The following is a 19,029-nucleotide window of genomic DNA, read 5'->3' on the forward strand; positions in this document are numbered from 1 at the left end:
TTTATTAAATAAACCTGATTATGCTGTTACAACTAGCTTATTTTTTTTTTTCCTGTTTCATTTCTGTTCCCAAGTGCCCCCCGCACTCTATGTACATTTGGCTTTTGAACCAGTAAGTCTCAGTCTCTGAGAACTACATTTTCATGGAAAGCCAGAGCTGTGGAGGCCGGTTTCATTTTTTAATCCCATGGCCATCGGCACCTGTCTGCTGTAGCCAGAGGGCACCCACCCCACCACCCGCTCCCGGCCGAGCTCACGGGCAGTGGCAGTGGGCTGAGCAGGCGCTTTGCCTGGAGCTGAAGCATTTGAAAACAAACTCGGGGGGAACCAACCGCTAACCTGATCATTTAAAGCTGCACATACGGCAACGCACCTCAGCCTTTTTGCAGGAGTATAAACTGTTTGTACAGGTAAGGACAAAGCGCTTCAAGTTTACTGGTTACAAGCTGAAAAATTGTAGGGTCTTTTCTATAATTTATGACTGGGGAGACATTACAGCTCTATCTGGACAGGTAGCTTATGGCACTTACGTTATAAGACGACCAGTGAATATTTAAAAAACTAATGCACATTGTGTTCCATGACCAACTCTGCCATAACTGTGCCTTAAACATTTATTACACCATTGAGATAAATAATATACACACCGTGTCTTTTAAAATACCATATAAACCATACCTCGAGAATAGGGAGCCAGCTTCCCTATACATTAGCCTACAACATATCGTTTAGCCTGTTTGGGATTTTTTTATTTTTTTTTTAAATCTAAAAACAAATTTGTAAAACTGGATAACTACAGTAAGCAGCCTATTACGCTATTACACAATTAATGCAGTATTGGCATTAGACTTGTATAAACCCTTGCACATCAGCAAACTTACTTAAGTGCCAGGCATACCATAAACATTTCCATCTCTGAGCCTGCGTTGGGCAGTCGGGTGGGGTGGTAAGTGCTGGGCCTTTCCATCAAGTTCACGTCGCATCTACCACTTCCCAGGTATCGATGTTCCACACTCGTACCAGCGAACATAGTTAATGTGAGTCTCCCCGCCTATTTTTCCAAATTTGACAGGTTCCTGACGAACTGCCCTGAAAAATCCTGGAATAGAGACCAGAGTTGTGTTTGCAGGAAGCCCTCAGACAGTACCTTCCTTTGATTTCCCTGTGAAGCCCCTATACAAGTCAATTAATGGCTGAACTAGTCACTAAGCTGGTAGCCCATGCACCACAAACAGGCCCCTACGTCAGTTGGTGGGCACGCTGAGACAGCTGGCATTTGCCCACCCAACTCGAACAAAAGCCGAAGCCCTTGGGCTTGCTGCAGCCCGAGGCCAGAGAGGTGACGCCAGCCTGCCCTTGAGCCTTGAGTTCTCAGCACCCATCCGAGGATGGTGCCGGCAGGGCCAGGCCCCTGCCCGCTCCTTCCCCACCCCTGGCTGCTCCTGGGGGCTTCGCTGAACAGGAACCTGTGCCTCCTTGCAAAAGTGCAATGATTACACAGTCCCCACTGCGGCGGCCCCAACTGCTCTGAACCTTGACCGCTGGGGATATTTGCCACCATTGCCCCAGCCCCAAGTGAGAGGTCCTACCCCCTGCTTTCAGTCTCTTCTGTATCACAAGGCACGTGCTTCCCATTCAAGGAACGTTAAGTTAAAAAGTCATCAGCAATGCATGTATGGCTAAAGCATGCAGCTGTGCGCGCGCACACACACGGATGCGCACACACACAAAAATAAAAATATACTGTCCTGCAACTACTAGGCAGCAGCAGCCAGCCTGCCCTCCCGGACCTGCACTTCAGGTCCAGTATCTGTAAGGTTAATTCCAGTTTGCACAGACCTCAGCTTGCTGCAGGCAGGGAGGCACTGATGAACAGCAATGGACAATCTGTCTGCTCTTTCCTCTCTTCAGTTCATTTACCAGAAATACAAGCTACAGAAAAGGTGGGGGCTTTTTTGTTTGTTTGTTTTGTTGGGTTTTTTGTTTGTTTCTAAAAAAAGGAATGTAGCTCATGAATCCACTCGATTAAATCCAGTTGCTGAAAACAAATCTGTTTTAAACATCTTTTGAGCTGGGGTACTGAGCTTTTTATGTAAAAGGTTATTTTATTTATAAAAATTAAAAAAAAAAAAAAGCGCATCTGGTACAACTGAGAGGTCTGCGCTCCTGGCAACGCCAAACTGGATTCAGACAATCCCTTACACAAACAAAATACCTTTACGAAGGGGCAACACTGACTGGGAAAGGAAAAGCAAAGCCCTTTAAAAAGGCAAAACAAAGCAAACCCAAACTCTTTTCAGATCATTCACCTACTTTGTTTTTAAAAAAAAAAAAGCGCATCTGGTACAACTGAGAGGTCTGCGCTCCTGGCAACGCCAAACTGGATTCAGACAATCCCTTACACAAACAAAATACCTTTACGAAGGGGCAACACTGACTGGGAAAGGAAAAGCAAAGCCCTTTAAAAAGGCAAAACAAAGCAAACCCAAACTCTTTTCAGATCATTCACCTACTTTGTTTTTGGAAAATCTTGTGAAAGATTTAGGCACTTCACTTTAGTGTCCCACGCCTACCTTGACACATTTCTGTACTTCTGTAAGGTGTTTTGTAACTGAAGCCCTACATACAGGAAGGTTTGGTCAACACACTGGTCTTGTACTGAAAACGATTTTGAAATTTTCCTAAGTAAAATATTCCATGACATGCTCAGCATGCACAGGTGTTAATCAATACAGCCTGCGTTCTTACCCCACAAGGGAATGGGACACCTCGTGCTGGCGCTGCTGCAAACAAGCGAGGCCAGAGTTCAGTTGACAGAAGTACAATTTTCTTATGCTCGGGCCTCAGCAATATGTGAAAAATAGCCAGGCTGGTCACAGCTGCATTTAGGACATCCAGTCCCATGCCCACTCAGACCAGACTGGAATTGTGGGCACTCGGTTCAAATCCGCACACACAGCATTACTGGAGCATGAATTATATTTTCCAGTAATAACTTTTCAGTTTCTCATTAGCGCTAAACAAAGCTGTTTAATGCCCAACTGATGATTTACTGCACTTTAAATCAACCTTGCTAGTTTGAACATAACACTTCACGCCTCTCTGCAAACTCTGATTTGTGGTTGGGTTTAAATACGTAATACCAACTGTGAATAATCTGTTGGAATGTTTTACATAGGAGAGAGGCTGTTTACTACCTAACAGAACCTGAGTCATAGCCGCCTTTTAATAAGTCATTGTTGGTCTTCAAAAACTTCTTGACTCTCTTCTGCCTGCAAAGCTGGTAGTCCCTTTTCCATTGCCCACCTGAGCAGTGGGCACCAAATCCACTGTCAGGAAAAAGAAACACACAACGGAATTGCCAAGGTTTGCCTCAGAGACAGGAGTAAAGAATTACCATCTTTGACTGGTAGATCTTCCTGCTGTCCTGTCCTTCCATCTAAGAAGGAGTCTACAAATTGGCAGTGATCTTCTCCATGGCCCCTCTGGTCTCCTATGTTATAAAATTTTCCTGAAAGCAAAGAAGCAGCAAAGTTGAAAAATCCATATCCAGTTTAGTGAGGGCTATTTCCAGAAACCACCAGAGACAAGGGGCTGTGCTCTTCGCTCTGTGGGAAGCCAAGGTGAATGCTACGATTCTTTTCCTCTCAGGATCTGTAGCCGTAATTTGAACATTATGTGCATACTCCAAGTACAGTGCTCACGGCTATAGACAGGAGTGCCCCATTCCTGGCCAAAAGCTATGCCTGAATGTATTTTTTCCCCTTCTTACATTTCATACAGTAAGTGAAATTCTGTTATTACCTAGAACCTCATCCTGATTGTATCAAAAATAAGGTAAGTTTTGCTGGCGCTTTGAATGGAAGGCAAGTTTGGTTCCCTGTCAGGAAGCCCCCAGTACCTTCAAAGACATTTTTTTTATAGAGCACCTGATAACACAGTCAAGGTCTGTTTTAGAAATCATGCTGTTTTTACAACCTGTATGTGCAAGTGATATCCTTTAACAAATAGATGACCTCGGTATAGTAACTGCTTATCCAGAGCATGAAGTGTGCCTGGGTATTTATTTGCAGGATTGCTTCACAGGACACTTGACTGCAACTGAGTAGAGAACAAGGTCTCAGATGCCCCATGCAGCGTGTGCTGCCGTTACGGGCTGTGCTGAGCCTGTTACCAAGAGGACTCACAGTGAAGGAGTTTTGACAGAGAGATGTTTTTACTTCCTGATTTGATTTGCAAGACATTAGTAAAATTCAGTTCAGAAGATGGAGGAAAGCATGCTACGTTCTCTTCCCAAGCCTTGGCAGGAAACATTTTCAGATAAACTTACTGGTTTTTTCTAAACTCCTCTCACAGTGCTTGTTCTTAAGGTGTTCAGCCTTTGGTTGTGAGGTTAGAAGGAAAGGTGAGAACATTTCAAAGTAGGCTCAGTACTCAGGCATAAGTTAAGCAGAAAGTCCAGTTACTCATTAGATGTTGGGCGTCCTGTAGCTTTGAATCTGTGCCAGTCTGGCCATTTGAGAGATGGTGAGGTGGCTTATAATACTGCTCCTAAAGTATAATTAATAAAAGAGCAGCCTACCAATAAACTCTCTCATCTTTCTGTGATCCGATCAATACTTTGCCAAAAATTCTCACCTCCAGTTGACTGTCTCTGTGCATGCAGTTTTCTCTAGCTTTAGAAAATGATTTATTACTATCTAGTTTTGGCTGCAGGCATGTTTTTTCCATAGGAGAACTAGTCAGAGGGAGCTCCTCTCAGCAATTTTTTGGTCTGAAATGAAGAACATTCAGGCTGCCCAAAAACGGCTTTTTTTTTTTTTTTTCCATGGCTGTTGAAGGTCACACTTAGAATTTATTTTTTTCCTCCTGTCAATAAATACTTTTTTTTTAGGTGGCCTGCTTTTCTGGAATGCCTACAGTGACTGCTCTGGAGGACTGTTAAATGAGGTCAGCAGTAGATGCTGGTTTATAGAAAAGTCCTGGCATGTGTAACGTAGATCAGCTTTTCTTCATGAGAGAGAGAATAAAACAGATATTTTTATGGCTAACACAAGAACAGTAACTTTCAGATACACACACACTCCTCTGGCCCACAGCGTAACCTATGCATAACTCAAACAATTGCTATACATAAATTACCAGCATTCTCAGTGACTATTAAATTCTTACTGCCCAATTCTTTCCATAATGAAAGAACACACTTAAAAACATTTAGCTAACTAGATTCATCTTTCTCTTTTGAGGATAGCTATTCTAGCACAGAGTAAATTATTTTTTTTCCAGTGTTCCCTTATGGGTGGTCTTAAGAAAATTAGATCCCATCTTTGTTTTATACATTATGAATTCTGCAATGCTGGAAGTATAAATTCATGCTAAAACCCAGCATCAAAGATATGGTTGTTGGCTGCCTTACACAACAGCATTTGTACAACACCCCCAAATTTCAAGATCATGATGCTGCTTGGTCAGCAAAGCTTTGGAAGGTAGTTTCAGCATCAGGTGAAACTCAGCCCTCAGCGCAGCCCTTCGCTACCAGATTGCCCAGCTGGCTGGTGCCCACAGACACGCTTCTGCTGCCCCCCAGGGCACGGTGAGACAAGGTGGGACAGTGAAACACATAAGAACAGAGTTTGGCTTCCAACTGGAAACTTTCTCACTTGCATATAGAGGACCCTGCCATGACAGTCTCACTTCAGAAATGAGGGAAAAGCAGCTTTCCTTTTGCAGAAATATTTCAGTTCTTTCAAATATTGTGACAACTGGTCAGCATTGGTTGTAACAGTTCAAGTGCAAGAACCAGGCTTAGCAAGTGTAATGAATACAATGTGGCTACCATCACCTTTCTCCAGCAAAGTTAAATCACCGCCCTTCCAGCAAGAACAAAAACAATCTAATGAAAATAGGAAAATGGGCTCCTGATATATTAAACTTTTCTTCTAAGACTGAAGTAGCTTTCCCTGCAGTGATAATTCACTTGATTTAGGGCTGAAGTCTAGTCCTGCTAGATTAGCACTGCTATTTCCTCTACTGGCTGGTTCTGTGATACGTCGTGCCTCATTGCCAGAGTTTGTCATTTGATCACAGCTGGTTAGTACAGCAACAGTTGAATGAATGATACCTCTGTTCAAAACAGTCTCTTTTATTCACAAAATTGCCAAGATATCATTTACATATTCATGGTTATTGTACTTATGATTAAGGACAAGGCTTTCTTTCCTCGTCTGCTCATGGGAGAACGGTGCCAGGTGCAAGGCCAGGCAGCTTATAACTGTACTGGCATGGGCTGCCCTGCACTCCCCTGCTCTTTTCTTTCCCTGTTCCTACATACAGAGACCAGAGCGCTGCTCCTGTGAGGTGCTGAGCTCTGAGATGGGACAACGTTGGGTTATGAAAGTTGATTCATTCAGCCACAGTTTCTCCTAGTTAATTCAATCCAATGTGATGAACATGCTGCCTAACTTGCACTCAGAAGACGTTTCCCACACACAGTTGTATTACACTCTTTGTGCTCTGGATGCCATACTAACAACATTGTGATAGAGATGTCCATGCAGCTCTGATAAAACGCCTCGTACAGAAGAAAGCCAGGAGCTTGGGATGGATTATAAGCAGTTAACACATTTCTAAATATAGCGTGTACAATCTGCATGAGACACAAAGTTCTGCTTAACTATCAACTAACTGAAAAACAGTTTTTACAGGCTCTTTCCCCAGCTTACACACAATATGTGTCACTTGATTCAGGTCTTAAATACCTCACACTCTAGCGACCTTAAGATACTGAACAAAACTTTGAAGAGGCTGTTGTTAGTAATAAAACATAATATAAGAAAAAGAAAGGAGGAAACAAGAGATTATAAGCAAAAATGGGGAATGTGAATACAAAACAAAAATGTCATAGCAGGTGAGTAAAACCTGTTGACGACAGTTGAAGTCATGTATTTAAAAACCTCACAGCAATGAAGTAACCAGATATTTACCAAATGGGATAGGAATGACTAGGTCTAATCCTGGTCTAAAATTAGGTCCTAATCCTCTAATTAAGAACTATTCCAAGCTAACCTTTAAATACAAATTTGGCACCTTTACAATACATGCTATTCACTGGCAGAGACCTAATCTTTATCAATTTTCTGTATGACCCCCAGGATACAAACAGGTACTTAAAATCAGATGATCACCACAGAGAAGTAACTCTTGAGTGTGAAAATTCAGTATCAAACACATCAATGATTACTGAGCACAAGCAGATTACTGTTTATGATTAATCTGTCTATGGACTAGATTAAACACACGTGATCACACTTCAGCCCAGCTCATCTTGTTAAACCTGTTAAGTTCTGGAGCCATGGTATCTTTAAGGAGTGTGTAATGTGGACAACACTGATTTCAATGTTGCTTACCTGTAAGTGAATCACTGAGGTATATCTTGTATCTCAAAGAATTACACAGCTGCACACCTACAAACTTCTTATACCAGGTCCTCTTTACATATTGTTTCCCTTTGCATTCTGAATAGGTGTCCGAGTTGAATGGGATTTCAGTCCAGATAGCATCCTTTCCCACTGCAGGAGAGGAAGAAAGAGGCTGAAGTATGATGCTGCATACAAAATTATGTACAACAAATAGACTCACATAAATAGAATTAGAAACCTTGATGGAGCAGAATGCACCATGGAACCAATCACCTGCATTTTGAAGATGAAAGTGATTTCAGGGAAGCACCAAAGGGTGCAGATATGATTGATGCGGTGAACTGCTTCTGGTCTCTGTGTGCAGTGCCAGTTTGGAATAACCTCATTCTCGGACCTTGTTAAGGGGACAATGTCCGTGTGTTGACAAAACTCTCATTTACAAAGTGTGTGATACAGTCACTGTTTTTCAGTGGGCTCAAGCCAGGACAGTCAACTTGAAGCAAACTCTATGATATTTAACAAAAATACACATAAAAATTAAGTGCCATGAATTGTGTGGAAAGAAATAGTGTCTCAGTGCTTGTCAAAATGATGTCCATTACAAATGCAAGAAGCAGCCCAATTTGCTTCAGCGATCTCAGCTCTTCTTCAAAAGCTCAGTCCCAAGAGTCTTGTAAGTGGCCTAAAGCAGAACTGGATCAAGCCTTCAGAAGCAGAAAATTTTTCTAAAACATAATGGTAGATAAATAGTATCCTCTGAGTTGTGCTCTAACTCACTTGAAAAGTGTGGAGTAGCTTATTAATTTTACAGAGCTTTCTTTTGCTTTAATGACAAGGCTGAGAAAGTATGAGGCTGTCCATGGCTCATTTGTGTACATTGGTTTGAAGCCATCCCAGCTGCCATGGGAGTACCACATCACGTTGATTGCGTTCCGCTCAGGTAAACAAGCAGCCTGCCATGAATTCCTTACCAGGGGTATGGGCGGAAGGAGTGAAATCATGTGTGAATGCTGTTTGATTACATAACTCGTTTAACTGATGCAGTACAGCCACCCCCCTTGTAAAATCATGCTATCTAATTTCTGAAAAAATTCGTGATCAGAAGACACGATACTATACATAAAAGGCTTACTTGAAATTGGCTCGCTCACTCTTGGGTCCGCTGGGGGAAAAAAACAAACATTCAATCAGACACTGTAAAATGAACTTCCCCAAGGTTTCAACGGAAAAGCATTGGTAAGCGACTTTCTACAGTTGACATAAGCTGTAATTTGTGAAACAGAAAGAGTTTTGGAAGCAAAGTTCACTTTTGTATTAAATTAAGTTAAAAGAAATATATTTCTTATGTGAAACTACAGTATCAATGAGCTCTTAACATTTTTAATTACAGGACAATACCAGTCAAATGCAGTTCTAGTAAAAACAAGAGTTCAAACCTGTAACTAGCAAAACCCAATTCTACTGCATCTTTTTTTAAATTTCAGTTTCAAAACTTAAATACTAAAAAGGACCCCTCTGTAATACTTGCCACACAAAACTTGGCTACAAAAGCCCAAAAGAGAGCAATGGATGTGTGCAATTAAGAAAAAATAAAACTGATCCCTTAATTTGTCCAAGCTAAATAGGAGATGGAACATAAGACTTGTCATTCATGAAAACTCCTCTTGGCATACACATTTTTTCAGTTTTAACAATCTAGGATTACAAAGAGTGTATTCACAGTCTTTAAATATGTGTGGCATAGTCTGAACTGCTCCTTGACTAATCCCTTGCTCAGCCAAAACTCTCATGCATCAGTGACAGCACTAGACAAGGACTATTGTATTATTACACCTGGCTCAAAACGCAGATTGAGAAAGTCCTTTTAAAAAGGCTAAATCCATTTTGTGTTTTATATGGTCCTTAAGTACTACCAACGAGTAAACACTTCTACACAAAAGATGGTATCTTGCTTGTATAAAGTCAACAAGTCAACTGCAGTTAGCCTCGTGGGGAACTGGAATAGGGAAAGCAAAGGCACTCTCTGATTCTCACCTCTGAGTCAGATAGGACTTAACTTGGGAACCAACCAATGCTCAAAATAGGCTTGTATACACCTCCCTAACAGTTTCACAGGAGAGTAAACAGGATGGAAGAGGACATACTGCGACATTGACTCTTCCCAACTGCTATTTCTCAATCCTTATTTCAGCCAAAAAACATCATTATTACACAGCAGCCTTATTGAACAGGTAGCAGAAGTGCCTATAAACACACCAGCCCACAGAAAAACCTTATGTTCCCCATCCAGAAGTCATTAATGAGTTTGACAGATACAAAAAGGTCGGGAATATTAATCTTAAATGATTGAGCCTTCTCTAAGGATAAAGTTAGTTTCTTCATAATGAACACCAGACAAACTCTCTGTGCTCCTGATTTTTACTCCTGCAGCCTGGCCATCTTACATGCACACACCATATAGCCCCAGTCTCAGGCTGACCTTCCAGGCATTACTGTAACATGCTCAGGAGTAAAATGCCAGTCTGGAAATAGTAAAGAGCGAGACTAAACATGCAAAATGAAGCAAGAGAACCTTTCACATATCCCACAAAGATGGATACTAGAGCTACTGTAAATGATGGTTGGACGTTTAGAAGTTCTTACCTGATTCAGTACTGAATGCCACAACATTGCTACTTGGACCTTCACCAAGAGGGTTTCTAGGCTTCACATGGAATTCATAACTGGAGAATAAAATAGAAGAGATGAAAATTTTGCAAACCAAGCATCCTTTCAGAGTCTGGAGCAAACAAACTGCCAACACACACCTTGGTGCTACTTGCCTCCTGGAGAAGAACAAAAAGGCCTCATTTCTTGCTCTGAAAACACTGAGACATTCTTTGTCCTAACTGTGTAAAGCCTTTCCGAACACATAATTTACCACTCCTTTTGGTAATTCTTTGCACACATACTATTAATGCTTGATTTAATGCACCACGAGTTGAAGTCTGCCTCCTCTCACACATGCAGTTTCAGTTCTAGCAAAGGGAGCAGTTCAGGTGAGGTCAGAAGCAATCTGATAAGCAGAGACTGAGTAAAGCATATTGCTATTTATTTGCACATTTTTCATTCTAAGAACACAAACCTCCAATTTAATGCCTCTCAGGTGCACCACCACCGACAGACAGGGCCAGTGGTGAAACACAGGGCATGTCTTCCAGGACAGGAGCTCAGCCAAGGCAAAGATCCAATAGCTTGAATATATGTTAATAGTAAATATATGAAGTAATGAAAAGCTATTGTGCAGTGTCTTCTTTTCATAGTAATGTCGCACAACACCAGTCTCATGTAGTTATCTCATGATCTTTTTACATCACAGCTGTGTTGGGAAACAAACACAGTGCTATGAAAATGGAACAAGACAGAAGAAAAAAATGCAAGCCAGGCTCCTCTGCTTAAGCCTCTCCCACCCCTCAATACTTGATTAACAGTGATGGACAGGCAAGACAGGGCGGTTTCTAACTCTGCAGCTCACTTTCAATTAGAAGGTAAACAGCTGTTGAAAGACAGTTACAAACCTAAAAATGTTACACAGAAGACACCAGACAGATGAGGCAGGAGAGAGAGTTACAAGGGTGGACAGTGGACACGGCTAAGATCTTACATCAAGGGCAGAACTAGGAAGACACTATTTCCTTCCTCCCAGCACACACTATCCCAGCAAGCTGCTTCTCAGCTCTCCTGGCTCCAGGCTGGCAGCACCTGGGAATTTCTCACTGCTCAGCAACAGCTCAGTGCCTGCCTGTAGGACCGACATGCCCTCCATGCCAAAGCACCCTGATGAGTAGCATGTACACATCCAGTCAATAGCACCCTCTGCATGCCTTCCCCATGAGCTGTAAGCAATACTCTGTCCCACGCGTGCCTGCACGTCTCTACAGAGAGACTTTTCATATGCTTTGAGTGCATATATGGTGAATCTCTCAACACAGAGCATTTTTTCATCAGCAAGAGAGATCCATAGGACATGAGTCAAAAGGACTGCAGGCCTGGAAAATGGGCCCTAACTTAGAGACTAAACAGAGCAAAATGAGAATCCCAGCAGTGGGCCATTAAACATCCAGCTCTTGACTTCTGAAGGATCACTTACTGATGATAACTTGGTAGCTCATGACTATAACATAGCATTGTGATGTATTACTGAAATTGTTTCCAAATAGCAATTTTCTAAAGAAAACAAACATACCACCCTTGGCATGGTTAGAAATTTGTAAACTCCATTTGCAAGTCCCTACAATAGACAGAAAAATTTAATCCAAACTTTGGATTACCTCTCATTGCTTCTTGGCTCCTGTAAAACCTGAACAGCTTGCTAATTAACCTCAGTGGACTAATCATGCAGTACCAAGCAACTGTTTTCCATCCACAGTACTTCTAAGATAATATTTAACTTTGAAATCACTTGCATAAGCAATTGCCTTTATTTCTAGGGTTTTCTTGTCTTTTTAAAGGGAAATACTTACAAATATTGGTATGTTGAACAGATGCATTGTGGATAATTCGTGGATATTTCAAAGTGAAACACAGGCTTGTTTTGAGCTTTAAGAAGTCTGTTTGGGGTAATCTTAACATTTATTCAAACATGCTGCAAACATTTGCAAAACAAATATACGCTTTCAAAAATTGGATCTAAGCATTTAATATTCATATTAGGCATGCGGTACAGTAACTTTTTTGGTCAAGAAGTATTCTCATCTGGTAGGAAAGGTTCTTATCCAGAGAACTGTAGCAGAGCAGTTGGAGACTCCTGAAGAATCACTGAAGCATAAATGAAGATTTGCTAATATGTTGGGTATTTTAAAGTAATGGTTAGAAGATACATTTTGGACAATGTACAAATGAATGCACGCCTAGCGATGAAAGACTCTAAAGAAGTTTTCCTGCTTCCTTCACAGCAGGAACACCTTATCTAGAGCTATTATTATAATTTTGATCATTGATAGCTCAACATGGCATGTTCTGTTGCTTTACTGCGAGTTTATGGTTTGACCTTATGGATGATAATCTGTTTATGTCCCTTTGTATGAAATCAAAAGGGAAATACGAAGAGCACTGACTAGGATTCCTGACCTAGAGTTTTTTGATTCCATAGGATTGGCTACAAGGGAAGGACAAAAACTGAGCAGGTGAAATGCTTTTATGGAACTGGACTGGGCAGCTGCAAGGACTCGGAAGGTAATGACGCAGGCAAGTGTGCACGAGAGATAAAGATGTACAGTCGGCATATCTCACCTGAATATGTAAGGGTTTCACAGATTTTGCAAGCTGCATTTACATGCCTCTGTCAGGCAGAAAATCACAAGCTGGACAAGATGGTGGAGGATTGTGAAACAAATTTAAGTATTTTGCTGATTTTTGTACAAATATATTGTCCTGAAGAGCTCATATGCCCTACTTTGAGTTGCATCAGGCAACACTCTTCGTAAGAAATAGTCCTGTTCTGAAAAAATTTAAGTCGTTGAACTTGGACCCATCAATTCTCTAACTCCATAAAAAGCTCAAAACAAAAACTGAAGACTAAATATTTTCCAAGCAGTGCTTTTCAAATTGTGGTCTAGGGACCACTAGGATGTCTGCAAAAGATCAAACCACAGTTGGGAAAATTAAGGCAAGACTGAAATAAAGAACTGAAATCTACACATAAGAGATTTCAGCTCCTGTAAACATATGAACAAAATTGGAGAAAAGGAAGGTAATAAAGAAATCTCCAAAGTTTAGCTTAGTCAATTAGGGGAGCCTCCTATTAATAATGTTAAAGAGCAAATTTTTTAAACTAAAATATATACAATTCTACAGTTTTGTTGTAGGTGTTTTTGCGGGTGCCCAAGCATTACAGGCTCCTTTCTTCTGCCAGATTCAATCCTGGAACGACAGCAATGGCTGCAACTGGACAAGAATAATAAACAACCACTTTTGGAGATGAAGAGAAGGAACTAGTTGACTGAAAACTGAAAGGGAGAGAAAGGAAAAGTTTGACTGAGCTCACAATTTGACGGTTTACAGATCTAACTAATTTTGAAGCCATGGTGTGGCGCTCTTCATAGAAAGCCATTTAAAGGCTCTCTTTCTGTGTGTCAGGTGAAAGACCTGGAAAATAAAAACAAAATGGTGGAAAAAAAAGGGCACCTGCTGCAATCTTATGCACTTCTATACAAACCACAGGGAGGGGAAAAAAGGGCTTAGACGTTCAAGAAAGTATGTAGGGCAAAGTTAATAAAGGGAAGTAGGAAAATTATATAATGATTATCCCATATCTACCTTTAGCTAGACTTATTCATGAGAAACTGGAGTCTATATTCCATCTTTATATTTGTGTGCCTATGATGCCAAAACCTCTGCTACCCAATATATGCAGCAATCTAACATGTGTCACACCTCTAACATCTATAAGATTGCTTTCCTACAAACTTTGGAGACTAGGCCTCCCAAATCCTCCTGAACTGCGTAACACAATAAAAGTCTTTGTGCAGATTAAATGGACTTGACTTACAGTAATTACTGTGCAGAGCATATTTTTCCACCATAGGAAATCGCTATTCCACATGGAACTTTGGCAGACACAGCTGCTCCTGCATTTTTCAAATCATGCAAAAGGAGAAGCCTGAAGATTGCAGAACTGAAAATAGGTGAAGAGAGATTTTCACCATAATAGGAGGACTGGAGTACAGTCATGGGACTTCAGGTCAATTGCTGGGGAGATGCTGGTGGTTAGATGACAATCATGAAGGACTGTCTCAATGTATAGAGCTTCTCTATCTCTACAGAGTATACTTGGATAGCAGTATAATCAGACATAGCAAATAAAACTAGGTTTAAGAGAAGGGAATGAAAGAAGAAAGAAAGAAAGAAAAGTGCTGGGCTTGTTTGAGGAGCCTTTCTCCTAATCAAGTTGGAAGAAGGGCTGAGAGAAATGGGAAATGCTTACCCATGAACACTGACATCAACAACAATTTAGTACAAAAATCCGTTACTTTTATAATAAAGCACACAAAAAACTCCAGCATTTTTCTGCCACTTTCTGCATTTTTCTGCATTGCAACTTTCACTGTAGTTCTCATCCCTTCACTCTTGCTGTTAACAAAAGCTAAGCTCTCTGCATCAGTAGATTTTTTTTTCTTGTATGTGATTAGCACGTTTTGGGTGCTAACTGCAATACAAAACAATACTAGATAATGGTAATAACAGCATGAGCAGGTAGGTATGAACTATTGTGTCTAAGTGCACAAAAAGCTTATTCAGTAGAGGGTTGAAGACTTACTTGGTATGGCCTTTGAGTAAATTATAATCACTTTTTTTTTTGTTTCATACCTTTTGTAAGACATGTGAAAAAACTTATGAAGGAAATCATCTACATACATGATAAAAACAGTTTGGTACATGCATATATCCTACACATTTCACGTTTACTTCATAGTGTTGGTTGGTTGGTTGGGGTTTTTTTGGTTTTGTTTTTCTGGGGGACTTGGATTTATTTATTTATTAAACATTTCCTGTTACTTTTATTCCTCAAGAGACCTCACACGGTTGGAAATATACTTTGCTTTGGGACACAGTATAACCCAGAAGTCCAAAAGAGACCACTCAAAATGATTTTAAACAGGAGAAAAGTATATTTGGAATCACCAAACTACATAACCAGGTAAAGGATCAGTACCTAAAGGGAAGTTTAAAAAGCTGTGCAATGCGAGCATCGCAGGCTTTTTGCTTCTTACTAATACTTGGTTTTTCTATTGAAAATCTACACCAGCAGGCTGGTGGGACACATCCTTTAATGGTTACCTGAACTTCCCCAGAGCTATTTGACACATCTCTGATTGCAGTCTGAATATTTTTTCTTTATTACCTTCCAATTACTGTCAACACAAACATGCATGAGAACTGTTTTCAACAATATTCAGACTCTTTTTTGAAGGCTTGTATAGAAATTAGTGCTGCAAAGTTTCCTGGACACTAAGTGGTATGTGCTATGAACTTAATTGCCCTTAAACAAATCACCAGAATGAAAGAGGAAATGTACATCTAATAAAAAAAGAATATTTCAAGACAGGGCAGGGATACAGAAATAAAAACTACATATTTTGGCAGAGAAACCAGCAGAAATAGCAGGAAAAGTCAAAATGATACTGTATCAGAAGACTAGAAGACAAAATAGAAGAAAAAAATAAATCAATTTTAAGGAGTTAGAAAACTCCAAGACTAGTATAAAAAACCCCAAAACTAAAATTCCTTTGGAAACGGGAAAATAGAATTGGAAGCAAAAAATAACATCATCTGCATTTAATATTCTATGCTAGGAAAGGTCAATGAAAAAACTGCAGGTCAGTAAAATCGATTTTAACAAAGGACATAACGCAGATGAGCACCATCATTACTACACAGGAGACACAATGAGGAAAACAAAAACCACAGTAAGCCCATTTCTACCTCAGGCCTCTCAAGGTTTATTAAAAACAAGCACCTCAAGGAGGGAAATACTGAAAACTGTGGAAAATGACTTTACCTTGACTCACAAATGGGAGATCTTGCTTGACTATTATCACAGGAAAGTTACTGCAATACTTTCTTTTTAAGGGCAGTTTTTAATGTAAAACTAAGAACAGATGAAGAACACAGAGCCCTGGGTATGCCAATGAAACCAGGAGTTCCAGTGTAAGCAGCCTTGTAAGGAAACTCAAAACCAAGGGACCTGTATAACAAGTTAGATGGAATATGACAGGTCTCACTCCTCAAAGGACTGCTTGGAAGCTAGACTGTAATTTCTTTGACCAAAACAATCATTCTTGTAGCTTGGCTTTGTTTTCTTCTCAAAAAAAGTGACAATTTTCTCAGTATAAAAATTGCAGAATTTCCATGTGAAGGACGAAAAATTAAAATTGGCAGATTAGTTCATACTACTGCATCCCTTTCATTTTTCTTTGCTAAGAAATTAATGACGTTGGCATGAACATATAAAGCCATCTCAGCCTTCATTAAAGAATATGAGTGAATTTGAGATTGACAAAATCAGAAACTAGTCCTACAATCATACAGTAATTTAGGTTGGAAGGGACCTACGAAGGTCATCTGGTCCAGGCCCCTTTTCATGACAGGACCGACTTAAAAGCTGTATCAGGTTGCTCAGGGTCCATCAAGAAGCACAGTAGTTACCAACACTCACTGCTTGAACAACAGAGTAAAAACTGAGTAGCTCAGTATTTGGTTCAAACTAACCAGAAGAAGGAAGGATGAATAGAATTTGGCTATTGCACTTGTTTAACCAGTGAAGGACTAATTGAAGGACAAAGATGGCAAAAACTGCAGAAAATTCAGTGTGTGTTTAAGCGTGATACCGAAAAGAGGGCAGAGTGAAATGTGACCTGGATCTGCTCTCAAATACTTGGAAATAATGTAAAGGGTAACAAAAGCTAACTACACTACAAAGTTGTAATCAACAGCTGTGTATATATGATTATTAGATGACAGAAGCACATTTATAACAGAAACGTTTAGGCAGAAGACATTCATAAAATAAGAGAAAGTTTTCCTCTTCAGGCACCTGTTATATCCAATTAACTCTCTGTATAAGAAGGATATACATAGTTGCCTAGCTCACACAGCATAACCACACTACATGCTTTGAGAGATTTCAGGTAAAAGTTACAATGAAAAGCAAAATATCTGATGAAATTAAACAGAATTCTAGACTGGACCCAGACAGCAGCTTAGTGCCAGGAACAGTAGCAGTTTCAAGAACTCTGACCAACCAAATAATGGATATCAAGATCTGAACTTTCCAGGTTACTTAAACTATCAGAAGTTTTCTAAGATGTGATAGCGAAATACTGCAAACACCGTATTTGGTGATTCTGCAGTGGAAAAAGAGGTCAATGTACTCAACCTATAAGGAAAAATCCTTTAAATGAATGTGATGTTGTCAACTGTTAGGCATGTGTTACTGTGAGAGAATGGCATGGATACAATGTGCCTTTTCTTGGGCAAAAAACATAAGGATCTCAGCACTCCAACAGATCACATTGTACAGGAGCCCTGAGACCATTTTTTTCTTTTAAAAAAAAATCAGTTGTGTTGGAAAGCAGCTGACTGTGCCCCATGTTTATTTAAAGGATGTATGTCCTCAGACTTAAGACAGATTTTCAAACCACTATTTTACTTTCATCTCAGACTCTCGATGTCTTGCAATCAAGTCACCAAGAACACACAAAGCTGGCCTATGTATTATAAGACAAACAAGAGATATGACAAACTGCCATATTATATACAACTTTATTGTTTAAAAGCAACCCTCACAAGTTGTTGTATGCCTATGAAAGTTCATTTTAATTTCCATATTAGCATGGTATGAGTCTGTTAAAACCAAATACTTGACAAGCGTACTGAAAATCAGAACTACTTTTCTTTTTCAGTCAGTGCTTTTTTTTCTGGATCTAGTTGCTTTTCAGACAGCTAAGTGGACACACAGAACACTACGTGATAATCCTCTGATTCAGGGAAATTTGTATGCCATTTAACTTCTATATTTGTACTTACTGACAGTGCAGTCACACATGCAATTTTTCTTGAGAGGCTGTAAGAGTCTCTCATTGCTGCCTCCCTAACACTGTCCAAATTTTTAAAATATTCAAAGTCTGGCCATTAGCTCCTAATTTTTAAAAGCTGCCTTGTCAAAAGGCCAGCTCAAAGAAGACGGGTGTCTGGCTTACTGCAGAGCTTCCCAGAGGTGTAGCAGTATGACCTGTTTGAAAGAAGAATGTAGAAGGAAAAGCAAACAAACAGCATGATCTGGCAGGCTCGGATGCACCCAGTTTGTCCCTGCTGCTTGTTCTGCCCCTTTCACACTGAAGAGCTGTTTGTCTTGCTTCCCTCTTGCTGAATGTGGCCAATTAACTCTTCAGCTTCTGGGCCAGGCACTAACATATCCTACCTGATTTACCTCAACAGGATGACAGACCTTGGGCAACATGACTGCAGACCATCTTTGTCATGTACTGCTCTTCAAGAGCACACACCTGGAGAACTTCAGGCTTGAACTGTCTTGCTGCTATAGGATCCTTCTGGTTTAAATTTACTCATGGAGACTGAGATACCATATTCACAAACATTTTTGTTCCTTTTGGAATGTCTTTGTTTAGGTCTGTCTAGTTTAGATCCATCCTGAACTGTCTTCAGCTCTGGATGTACTGAACCTTCAGGGCAGCATAGGGGATTCACACAGCCTCACCGATGGCTTCAGGAAAGCCATAAAAAAAGTCTCTCAAGTTCAGCTTGTCACCTTCTCCAAAGCATTTCAAGGCCAAGAGGTTCTTCTCCAGTTAATCCACCTTCTGCTACTGAGCATCTCTCTTTCCATATACTTGCTGGTAGTTTTGTAAATGTTGATCATTTGCAAGAGGGATTTCTTTTTCTCTTCCAAGTTTCTTTTCCAGCTCCACCTCTTCTACAGCTCTTTCCTTTAAGTCTAGTTATGGAAAAATCTGTTCCCCAGTCTTAATGTATTACTTGATGAACTTGCAGACATTTCAGGGACACTGTTAATTAATCTATGGACCTGTGTTTCATTGTCTCTCTTCCTCCT

The 19,029-nt window shown here is 40.3% G+C and overlaps 1 protein-coding gene across 1 annotated transcript in view; it reads right to left on the bottom strand.

Moving 5' to 3' along the window:
* Positions 1-613: 613 nt before the first annotated feature.
* ABI3BP (ABI family, member 3 (NESH) binding protein) overlaps positions 614-19,029 on the bottom strand; it is a gene marked incomplete at its 5' end in the record, with an annotated part of 57,005 nt that continues 38,589 nt past the window's right edge. The window contains 5 exons of the mRNA XM_009705115.1: positions 614-1,099; positions 3,398-3,511; positions 7,407-7,568; positions 8,551-8,580; positions 10,062-10,141. Coding sequence (XP_009703417.1) covers positions 984-1,099; positions 3,398-3,511; positions 7,407-7,568; positions 8,551-8,580; positions 10,062-10,141 — 502 coding nt within the window. The remainder of the gene's footprint in view (positions 1,100-3,397; positions 3,512-7,406; positions 7,569-8,550; positions 8,581-10,061; positions 10,142-19,029) is intronic.

Source organism: Cariama cristata, unplaced genomic scaffold, assembly GCF_000690535.1.
Source record: "Cariama cristata isolate BGI_N322 unplaced genomic scaffold, ASM69053v1 scaffold5330, whole genome shotgun sequence".
NCBI lineage: Eukaryota > Metazoa > Chordata > Aves > Cariamiformes > Cariamidae > Cariama > Cariama cristata.